At 39.9% G+C, this 11,525-nt stretch overlaps 1 protein-coding gene across 1 annotated transcript; it reads right to left on the bottom strand.

The window, feature by feature from the left end:
- Nucleotides 1-5,934: 5,934 nt before the first annotated feature.
- On the bottom strand, nt 5,935-10,206 carry LOC148016653 (peroxidase 46-like). The gene is made up of 4 exons (XM_087664150.1): nt 9,851-10,206; nt 9,559-9,747; nt 9,004-9,169; nt 5,935-6,748 (listed from the first exon to the last, which is right to left on the bottom strand). Exons 1-4 carry the CDS (start codon nt 10,085-10,087, stop codon nt 6,330-6,332), a joined length of 1,011 nt encoding a protein of 336 aa, XP_087520276.1. The 5' UTR covers nt 10,088-10,206; the 3' UTR covers nt 5,935-6,329.
- Nucleotides 10,207-11,525: the final 1,319 nt, after the last annotated feature.

The following is an 11,525-nucleotide window of genomic DNA, read 5'->3' as shown; positions in this document are numbered from 1 at the left end:
TGAGAGATAATAGGCCTACAAGACTACTTTCTACAAAGGTAGTAACCAAAAACCAAAATATTCTCTTTGATTGAGAGAGACTTTTCCACCATTTGTGTCCACATGTTAGTAGTATCAAAAATTTCTTTCATAGGTTAATTATATAACCTTAGGTACATGATTTTATATCATATTGCCATTGTAATATCATCCTTGCTATCCCAAAAGCATTGTTCACATCTTAATCTCATCTTAATGAAGAGATGGTGTGGGTGTGCATACTTTAATACCTTCCCTCAAATTTAGCAAAATCTTTGAGTACAATATGCAAATGTAAACATGATTTTAAAAATCTATAGTTCTAAGTAATGATCAGAAGACTTTGAAGCCATCTGTGATGAGCCTTCTCTTACTCTCAAATTCCTTTCCTTAAGGGAAGCTCCATCATGCCAAGTCCTACTCTATGTTTGTAGAAGAGCTCTTTGCCTAGAGCTTGAATAAAGATTTCATTCACATTCACTTATTATTACAATGATGCAACACTATATCACCATTGTGCACTTTTTTCCTAATAAAGTGCTTGCTCACTTCAATATGCTTGTTCCTTTGATGCATGACTAGATTCTTTAATAAAGATTCAGCTAAAATGTTATCACATAGGATAGGCGTGGGATTAGAGGATCCATAGAACCCAAGTTCTTACAAGCATCTCTTCAGCTATATAGCTTCACAAACTGTTGTAGTTAGGGCCTTGTATTCAACATCTATAGATGAGAGACCAATTGTATTTTGCTCCTTGGAGTACAAGAGATTGCTCCATTTCCAAGAAAGAAAGCATTACCACATGCTTTTCATATCAACCAAATTTGATGCATAATTCGAGTCAGTAAATCCTTGTAGATTTAGCTTATCACCTACGTATAAACTATCCCAATGTTGAGTACCTTTCAAGTATCTAAGTACTCTTTTGGCTACTATCTAATGAGACATCCTTGGACTCTACATAAACTAAGCAAGTGAATTGATTGCATAACAAATATCAAACCTTGTAATAGTCAAATAGATGATGGAACGAATGAGTTGTATGTATACATTAGTATCAAAAGAAGCATTATTTTCATCCTTAATATTGATTCCATAGCTGTAGAGATAGCTTTGAAGCTACCCGTACCAAAATTTTCAAGAATAGATTGAAGATACTTCTATTGAAAAATGAATATATCTCCTCACTTTATCCTAAAAATTTCAATTCAAGAATGTAATGTAAGTATCCAAGGTCTTTCATTTAAAAATAATGGGAGAGTTTGAACTTTGCATCCTTCACCAAAGCATCATTATTTCTTGTCAAAATTAGATCATATGTATAAAGCAAAACAAGTACAATATCAAATCCTTTCATCTTGGAATAAAGAGCATGGTCACCATTACTCTTTTGAAATCCTTAATATTTGAGATGGTCATTTATTCTTCCATATCAAGCTCTTGGAGCTTGGTTGAATCCATATGCAGCTCTTTTTCAACTTGCATATCAAATGCTCTTTACATACTACAGCATAGCCTTCTGGTTGTTTCATATAGACATCTTCCTCAAGATGTCCATATTGAGAAATGCATTGTTTACATCCATCTACCATAGCTTCCATTTGTGAAGAGCAGCCAAAGAGACAACCACTTGATAGATCTCATCTTGGCTAGAGGTGCATAAGTCTCTTCATAATCAATACCATATTCTTAAGCAAATCCTTTAGCAACCAATCTAGCTTTATGTCTATCAATTTGTCTATCCTTGCTAAATTTTATCTTGTACATCCATTTACATCATATATCTTTCTTGTTGGGTGTGGCAATTAACATAAATCCCAAGTATCATTCTTATGCAATGTAGAAATTTATTTATCCATAACATCCTTCAATTCCTTTTTACCACATGCATCCTTGTATGTTGTAGATTCATCATGCTATAAAATTGAGGTTACAAGAGCAAGATTGCATTGCTCAAAATCTGAAATTTTACATATTTGATATGTTAGTCTTTGGTGTGCCTACCATCTCTACCTTGTAGACCTCCTTAAGGCTACATGATGCTCTCCTTCCTCCAATTCTCCAATGGGTCTTCTTTATTGATTGCTTTCCAATGCAACATGCTTCAAAAACTATGCCAATCCTTTGTAGTGATGGTCTACCCAAAACCATATCTTAAGACTCAACATGCATATCCTTCTAAAGTCCAAGTGTCCATACCTTTTATGCCATAATTCAATAGGAGAAACGGGGGCTATTCTTTCATCTTTTATGGTTGCAAATGCTTAAGGTGGTTCATTATGTTAGAAGAGTTTCTCATGCTCCTTTCCTTTGGCCAATCTTTGTAGTGATTCCTTGTGTCTTTATGAGGCATTAATGGCCTTCAAACTCTACTTTCGAGTATTTTTCAATCATGGCTCCAACTGAAAGTAGATTCTTGGTCAATGAGGATACCAAGAGAACATCTCCAAGTGTCTTTTTCAGTCCTATATTGAGCTAGACATGTAGGTCTCCTTTTCTTGCAATACCATTAGGAGTAATATTTGTACCATTGTGAGTAGGAGTTATGATAACATCTACCTCTACCCCTTCCTCTATCTCTAGAGGAATGGTCTCCTCTTCCATAAGAAAATTGATTTCCTTCTTGATGTAGCTTATTATTGTTGTGACTAGGCTTGTTTGTTTGGTGTCTTCCTTTTCCTCTTTGGGTGTTGAATCTTCCTCTTCCTCTTGTTGAAAAGAGAGCTTTGTCAATTTTAATAAGACCTTACACCTATTAAAAAATTTCCAAAAAATTTCATAAAAGCATTAGACACTTAAATTTTTTTGAAAAGTTTTTAATAATTTTTTTAGCTCATTTGTTATTTTAAAGCTATTTTAAGAAAAAAAGGAGAAGATGATCATCCTTATATGTTGTAAGAGATAAGGGAAGCTGAGTGTGAATGGTCTTGAGGGGAAGGGAAAACCCTAACTCCAAAAAAGCACAAAAAAAATGCCATCATGATATGCCGTGAATAGATCACCCAACCCCCCTATCCACGCCATATCATGATGGTCTATTTTTTTGCGGCCTTGAGGGGAAGGGGAAACCCTGACCCCAAAAAAGTATTAAAAAATCACAAAAAATAGGCCATCATGATATGGCACGAATAGGGGAGGTTTGGGTCATCATGCAACCCTCCCATTCGCGCCATATCATGATGGCATTTTTTTGTGATTTCTTTATACTTCTTTTGGGTTAGGGTTTCCCCTTTTCCTCAAGACCATTCACACTCACCTCCTCTTATCCTCTATAGCATTAGGGAGATTCACATGTATGCACTCTCAATACCTCGTCCCCTTCCCCCTCCCCCCCCCCCCCCCCTCAATGCCACATTGGATTACAAAGCATAACAAGATGCTTCCCCTTAATCCACAAAAAGATGCCTTTGTAAATCAAGCTATAATAAAATGCAATATATATTCTTTCTCCTTGGCTTGGAAGGCTCACTTCCTTGAGCAGAAGAGGATCTAGATTGATTTGTTGGCTAATCAAGTACTCTAGGGGAGATTGGAACCTTGGTAGTTGTCTGCTTTGTCCTTGTCATCATTGTTGTGCCTGAGAAAATGACAGGAAGAGAAAAAAAAATCGCTGGTATGGTCGATGCGACAAGGAGAGGATAAGTTGATACGACGCGAGAGCAGCAAAGCCAAATTTTCGCAGGGTCCTATTTGTGTTGTATTGTGGAGCAGCTCATACGGCGCGAGCATGGCAAAGCATAATGTCTGGTACTATACTTCTTGCTCCGTATCGTGGATGACCTGATATGGCACGAGAGTGGCACAACGAAATCTCCGTAGGGGTCCTCCTCGCTCTGTATCGTGGAGGAGTAAACATGTGCGTGCAAAGTATACCCCTCCCCCTATAATGTCTTATTTTTTGTGAGACCTTAAATCCATTAAAAAAATTCTAAAAATTTTCCATAAGATTATTAGGCTCTGTAAAAAAAATTAGAAAATTTTTAAGCTTTTTTTGAGCTTGTTTGCTATTTTAAAATTATTGTTGCATAAGGTAAGGCATTTTGACTCTAAAAAATTTTAGTATATAGAATGATTGTGCTATTGAATGCAAATAACACGCCTTTATTTTTGCTATTAGCTTTAGGACATTGATTGCATCTCTTAGCTAATAAATCTCTAAAATTATATGTATTGTTGATCCATTGTTATCAATGGAATTGTTTTTGTAATCTGATTCAAATATAGTAATCTCTTTCAAAGCTTTTGATTCCATCACAAACTACCATATTTTTTTTCATTACATCAGATATACTCACTAGAGAAACTCAAGATAGATGGAGTGAGTGTAAGTCTCTTTCATATTGTTGATTTTTTTAGGGACCCTTTTTTAGTTTACCAACTTGTTGCATTTTTTCTCGTAGTGCTAAGATTACCCTAACTCATATATATGTGGTGGATAAGGGAGCAATGTATTGGGCTGATTTTGGATAGGGTAATCACACTGGTTGATTCCATCTCCCCTCCACAAAGCCACAAAACATATATAATAAAAGAACCCACAATCTGATCAGCATAGATAATGTCTGCAAACACCTTATGAATCGCATGGAAGATTCCACTTAAGCTTTCCCTAGGTTGCCATTCAATACTTGTTGACAGAAATATATCTACAACCAAGAATTCATTATTAGTACTTGCTTAAATGAAAAAAAATTACATACGTTATCAACTCAAGTCTTACAATGTGTTTGCTGCGAAACACGCTCGTTTGAAGGCAAGTGCATATCCTTCGCCATGTAAACATGTTGCTATTTGATAAACCACCCTTTATGCATAATTTTGAAAGAAGTGATATGTCCCTTCCAATGATGTTTAATATCCTCTCGTTTTTTTCTTTTCACCTTGTGAGTCCTTGCAAGAGGACAACATGGCAACCTAATCGTTTATACTAAAGATCTTTGGCTCCCAATTTTCATCAACTCTATGGCTTTAAACAATGCAAGATTTTACTAAACGAGAAAGAGCACCTTCTAATGCCATACTTAAACTAAATTCGCAAAGAATGAAGCTCATCGAGAAATATGAATGAACTAAAAAGTAAAGAAAGAAGCTTACTGAGAAATATTAAGAAGACTAATGAAAATATGTTAGGTGCCAAAAAGTTTTCCACTTTCCAAAAAATCATCATTAACTTCACAGCAACTTTATTATGTCATTTGTCAGATTTTATAAGTAAATAAAGACTTCGAGACTACCAAAACATATCAGACTTTGGAGATTTTGACTAAAAAAGAGAAGAGAATCACAAAGTGGACTCCACTATCTGCAAAAAAGAGAAGACAAGAGTACCATATTCTTACGCACATTGCAAACTCTCTTTGGCCCTTTTCTTAATCCCGTGATTAACAAAAGTGCATTTTTTGAAGCATTTTTGGTCCTAATGCCTATTTCTACCAACTAATATAACACTTTCATGCCTACATTGAGCATAGATCTTACTAACAAGATAGAAATGCTCTCTAGTTCACTCTTGGTATTGGCTTCTTTTCAACTAATATGTACTATACTTTGCCACTTCATCCAGAGCTTTAGCTTAATCTAACCTCAATTACCAAGTATAGCGCTAGCACAACTTAAATAATTGTTAAGGTAAAGTCTAGGGTTGCAAGGACATTCACCCAATCTAGCTCATCTTCAAATGAAGGTATCTATCAATAGACTTAAAGGTTAGAGTATAGTCACTATCATGTGAGTTAAGTATAAAATTATTTTAATGATTGTATCTACAAATACACATATTTGACAATGAGAAGAAATATAAGTGGGAAGGTTCTTGAATTAAGAGGGGATCTTCTACATCAAGACATGCATGCACATTATCTTAAAAGCACATAAACCATGCTTGGCTCGTTTACAAGGGATTTAACACAACTGTAAATAAACCATGCTTTATATATATATTCACACATGATCAATGATTGCTTTGTCAAATTCGCTACAACCAGATAATCAGTAGTATGGCTAGCGACATGATAGACGTCAGAAGGCGACCATTAGTGCTTGATTTTCATATTGTAACATGCTCCTGAATTTCTCCTAGTTGACTGAATTTGCATATTACCCTTCCTTGCAATTACAGGAGTGAACTTTGGTTTCAATTGCAACGACGCTGCACTAGTGCACATGCTTGGAATAGGAATGAATGAATGATAGCGATTTTGAAAAACATATGCTATAACAATGAACAATGATAATGAATGGAGAAGAAAACAGTTGCCGGAGGAGGGGGTATGTAGCGGGAAGAAGGTAGGGTTAAGATAGGTAGGTGGCTAGCTATTGGGGAGGTTGCAGCGCTTGCGGACTTGGCCTTGGGAAGGGCTGGTCTTGACGTCGACGAGGGAGAGCTTGAGGAAGGAGGCGGCCCAGGCGGAGAAGAAGACGGGCTGGTCGTGGGAGAAGCGGGTGAGGAGGGAGCGGGTGCGGGGGTCGGAGAGGAGGGCGGCGTCGGAGTGGAAGAGGCCCCGCCCCAGCAGCACGTCGCCGTAGTAGGCGTTGTCGAAGGTGGTGGGGGTGGTGAGGTCATTGACGATGAGCGTGGAGGGGCTGGGGCTGGCCGGGCAGCGCGCCACCAGCTGCGCCGCGTACGCCCGGTCCAGGCTCGGGTCCATGCTCACCACGCTCCCGTTGCTCCCGAACGTGAACCGGTCGTTGAATGCGCTGCAGTGCGCCACCCCGACCGTGTGAGCGCCTGCGCATCATCCGCATTTCCACCACCATAACTCACCATCCTCAGCAACATTCTACTTCTTCTTCTTTCTTTTTTTAAAGGACCCAGAAAGAGAAATCACCAATAAAAGCCAAAAAAGAAGAAAGATTACTCATTCAATGTAATTATAGCATTATCACCTCCACATCATGTTATCTTGCCTTTCCTACAAAGAAGGTTTTCAAGGTAATTACAACAGATGTGTGCACGTCATGGACCCAAACAATAAATATCTCATTGTCATGGAGGTAAAGAATAGCTGCTCAGAGAGAAGCTTAGCATTTGAACCCTCCGCTCGGGACTAAGAGCCAGCTTGCTCCTAGGTCAATTGACCTGGGCATGGTCAATGTAGTCAACTTAATGAGTGTGGCTCAGAGAGATGGCAGTCAGCACAAGAAGTATCACCGGAAATAGTAAATACTAAGGCTAAAAAGACTCACTCTCTCTCTCTCTGTGTCTAAAAATGCTTTTTAAGTGTCTGCTCCCTTTTTAACTTTTATATCCAAAAATGTGTACTGTACCGAGGGGTCACACCTACTATGAACTTGTGTGTGGCCACAGACTTTTGCTGGTAGAGCTGCTATGGCAGCGTTCTAAAAGAATCTTCACCAACCAACTGGTTACTAGACTACAACAGACTCTATTGAATCTACTTTTGACTCTGAGGGCACTGTATATAATTTCTACTTTGTATCACAGACATCGCACGTTGCGTACTGTACTGCTACACCCAAGACATGCTCTAGGCTGTTGCGAGTCCGAGACAAATCGTTTCTTGCCTTTTTATACAGACCTAGCCGTCATGACTTTGGACGATGAAAGAGGGTTCTGCAGTCTCTCTCTATTCATATCAAGAACAGTTATAAACTGGTATAAAGACGTTCGTCAACCCTCAAAAATAGATATGCTAGTATGCTACCCCTCTTTTGTCTGCTTGTCTTGTTAAACACTTGAATTCCCTCAAAAGCACAACGTATGATAACCGCCCTCTTTAACATCGTAACTGCTCATGATACTTTTGTGGTTATCGTGGGCCTACATAGAAACCAGCCACATGCCTGGGAAAAGATTTACCATAAAACACCGCTGCCTGTGCATTATGTGCATGTCATGATAAGGAATTGCTGTGTGCGGGCACCGCTGCCTGTGCATGTCATGATAAGGAATTGCTGTGTGCGGGCCCATGAGCTTTCTAGCTTTATGCAAGCTGCTAATGGATGACTTGTACGATCACATCAATTACCCAATACAGTCAAAAGCACAGAGGAAGATCAGAATCCAGATATACAAAAGAGATACTCAATTCGCTTGTTCTCCATAAAGAACTAAAGGGGCCCATCACTTTAATATAGTAATACTTCGAGAAAAATGAGCTCATATACAGTCCTTTAGCTTGTGAGATGATGTTCGGATTTTTGTAGGGCTCATAGTGAGGTGATATCCCATGAAAAATGCAAGAAAATTGTAAGGGATATGCCGGTTATTCGAACGTGGCACTGGGCAGATGCTCCTTCCAAGTTGATGCAGGTTAAATCCCACCACCTAACTGATCCTCAAATTAAGGCTGTTTCCTGTATGTTGTGCTTCTGCCACTTCTCTACTGTGGTAAACATGCTACCCCCCCAAACCCCCAATACAAGATTCATTTTGTGAGATACCGTTGTAGATGCACATTTTTGCAGACTGTCAAAAGCTCCAGAGATGCTCTCTTTGCTTCATTGAGGAATTCAAGGTTGACTTTTGTCCCCTTTGATAACACTCCTCTGGCCCCTTTACCCCGTTCATCTTTTATTGGTTTCAGTATGTTGTTCTGTATGATTGTATGGTTGTTTAATAACAACTGGTGCCCTGCGCCTGTCACTAAATCGGTCCCAATCTGCAACTAATCTATGCCCTATGCCGTCATCTGTCTGTCTACTTAACGTACAAGACCTTTGTGGCCGCATGAGATCGATTAATGGATTCGAAGGAAGCGTACAAAATTGTGGTTGCATGATTTCAGTAAACAAGGTTGCAGCCTGCAGATGAGATCCACCTCGCTAGAAATTATGCTGAAAGCTAGTCCTAAACATATGGCCCGACGACGTATGTACACCATAAGGATGATAGGAAGGAACATTATCGTAAAAGGAAAGAGAGTCAGCTCAATCAGGAAGTACGTGCGGCCACAACCATGACAAGTAAGAACACTGTTGGCAAACGGTGAAGTTTCCGAGAGAAGAATGAAGAAGATGCACCTGACAGCACTACGAGGTCTTGGAGGTCGAGGCCTTTCTTGCCGAAGAAGCTGAGGAGCTGATCCAAATTGAAAGGGGTGTCCGGAAGGTTGGGGCGCACGTTGGCTGCAGAAGACGTCAGGGAGTCCTTCCTGCCCGTGGGGATCTCGACGCGAGGCCCGCCCATCTGAGGGCCATCGCCCATCAATCAAGTTTGGCAGCACATAATAATCAGAAAAAATGGGTTAGGGACTTGGAATCACATTTACACGTATGTTTGGCGTTGGCAGTACATGATACTCATCAGAAGAAATGGGTTAAGGGGCTCCCTTAAGGACACTAGTACTCAAAAGAAGTTTCTTCCATTGCTTTTCCCTCTAGTTTTTCTTGCTCAACGGCATGAGCCTCTTCTAGGGAGAACTAGTATAGTTAGCTAGGTGTGGTCTGGGACAGGGACACAGACAGTCCTCCCCTCGCCACATAAGCTCATGATGTCGTCATAAGAGCCGCAATGTGAGAGAAATGACGGACAGACAGACAGTGGGAATTTGATTGAGACTTCTTGTATTCACTCACCACGACCACGGCGTCTCTGGCAGCGAGGGCCACGATGTCGGCACAGGACACCACTCCAGAGCACACCAGCTCCAAGGTCCTCTTGATGCCATTGATGACCCCCAGCCCCTGCAGATTGGCGTTGGCCGGGTCCGCCTTCTCAGCCATATTCGTGGGCGTCGAATCCAAAAGGATAGACGCGTCGCAGCCCTTATTAACAGCAAGCCCGCATTAAGTTAAAGATCCCACGCTGATACAGCTGCAAATCAATTAATTAAGCACGTTTCTCTGTGCCTGCTAGCATTCGACCTACCTCTACAAAGCAGTCGTGGAAGAGCAGCCTCAGCAGCTTGGGTGGGACGGAGGCGTCCACGGAGGCAGCCGCCCGCACTGACGCTGAGACGATGGACTCTGCTTGAGAGCAAGACGAGCTGTAGAAACCCATGGACGGCTGCCCATACGCAAATAACAATGTGCTACGAGTACCACAGCAACACAAGATAAGCAGTGTAGCTATGGCGGCAGCAGCAAGCAAGGTACCACTAGTCATTTGCCTGACCACTGCATGCAAGGCACGGTATGCAGGAGCGAGAGAGAGAGAGAGAGAGAGAGAGAGAGAGGAGATATGTCACTGTGTCTTTTAAGAACCGAATAGCGGGTGTGTGATGTCGCTCTCTCTCTCTCTCTCTCGCTTTCCCTCTCCCTTGCTGTCTCTTGTGATTTTTAGACTGAGGTAGTAGTAACTGCCATAACTACGTAGCCCAAACCAGGGTTTTACTGATGAACGTTACCATCAGCGACGCGTGGCTGCTGGCTTTCTCCTCTCTTCGAAACTTCATCATCCAACAACAGATTGGCCTCGCGGCCTTGGTCTGTGGGTCCTATGAGTAGTAGTACAAACGCTTGGGCCTCCCTTTTATCTGATGCATGTGAGCGACATGCAAACCCTTTAATGAGCCCGCCCTTCCCCCGCGGTCCATCCATAGTATCGCATGTGCTTGCTCACACCAGCCTAGATCGATGGACCCCAAGCGGAGCCCTCAAATGTGAAGGGCACTACATCTTTTCGAGCTTGTCCCTCTTGAAAGATAGGTAAAAATTAAGATTAACTTTCATAACATAACTATGTTTTTTGAAGCATACTTCACATAGAATTCTCTCTACTATTTATATAATTAAGAATCCATGCCAAGTAAAAGCATTTCACAACATGTATTTAAATATTAGAGCATGTAGACAACCATATTGAAAGCCAACATCTTTTTTAAAAAGTAGTTTGAAATTAAAGTGTATAGCCATATAATCAGCTAGCATGTTTTGAAGAATCAAAAGTAAATAACATATCTTAATTGAAACTAAAGATATTTCCATAGCATGTTTTAAGAAAAGTTGGATCAAACATCTATATTTAAGGAGTATGGAAGAAAACAACCAATCTAACATAATAAAGATAGAGCAAACTAGGTTTACAATTGGATTATATGTGCAATTAAACATAACAAAAATTGAATTAACTGTCAAAGATTACATTGAAGCAAAAACAAGTTTTAATGTCTTATACAATGAAAAATAAATGCCAAATAAAAACATCGCACACTATGCATTCAAAAGCTCAAGCATGTGAAAAAGGAGCAAGTATTATCCTTAGCATCATGGCACAAATGCTTATGATCAGCTTACAAAAAGAGAGCAAGTATTGAGACCAAAATCTTCTTGAAGTTTCTTACAAGTATGACCAAAAGGAGAGAATAGATACATTTGATTTGATATAATAAGGCAGTTGCCACCACCAAAATGTTAAAGTCTAATTACAAAAAGTTAGTGTTGTTGCTTATCTTCATATTTTTCCAAACCTCAAAAATTAAATCCCAATCTACTTCTTCCATATTCTTTGGAGGAGAAAGAGACATAAACATGAGCATGTTTTACTACTATATTATTTTAGCTATAGGTTCGGAAAGCCTCGAACCTCTAGAGGACTTCCCGAA

The sequence above is a fragment of the Lygodium microphyllum genome, chromosome 23, assembly GCF_053477565.2.
Source record: "Lygodium microphyllum isolate KBCC chromosome 23, Lygodium_microphyllum_v1.1.10, whole genome shotgun sequence".
NCBI classification, from domain to species: domain Eukaryota; kingdom Viridiplantae; phylum Streptophyta; class Polypodiopsida; order Schizaeales; family Lygodiaceae; genus Lygodium; species Lygodium microphyllum.
Note: the sequence above shows the minus strand (reverse complement) of the source record. Positions and strands in the feature narration are given on the sequence as shown.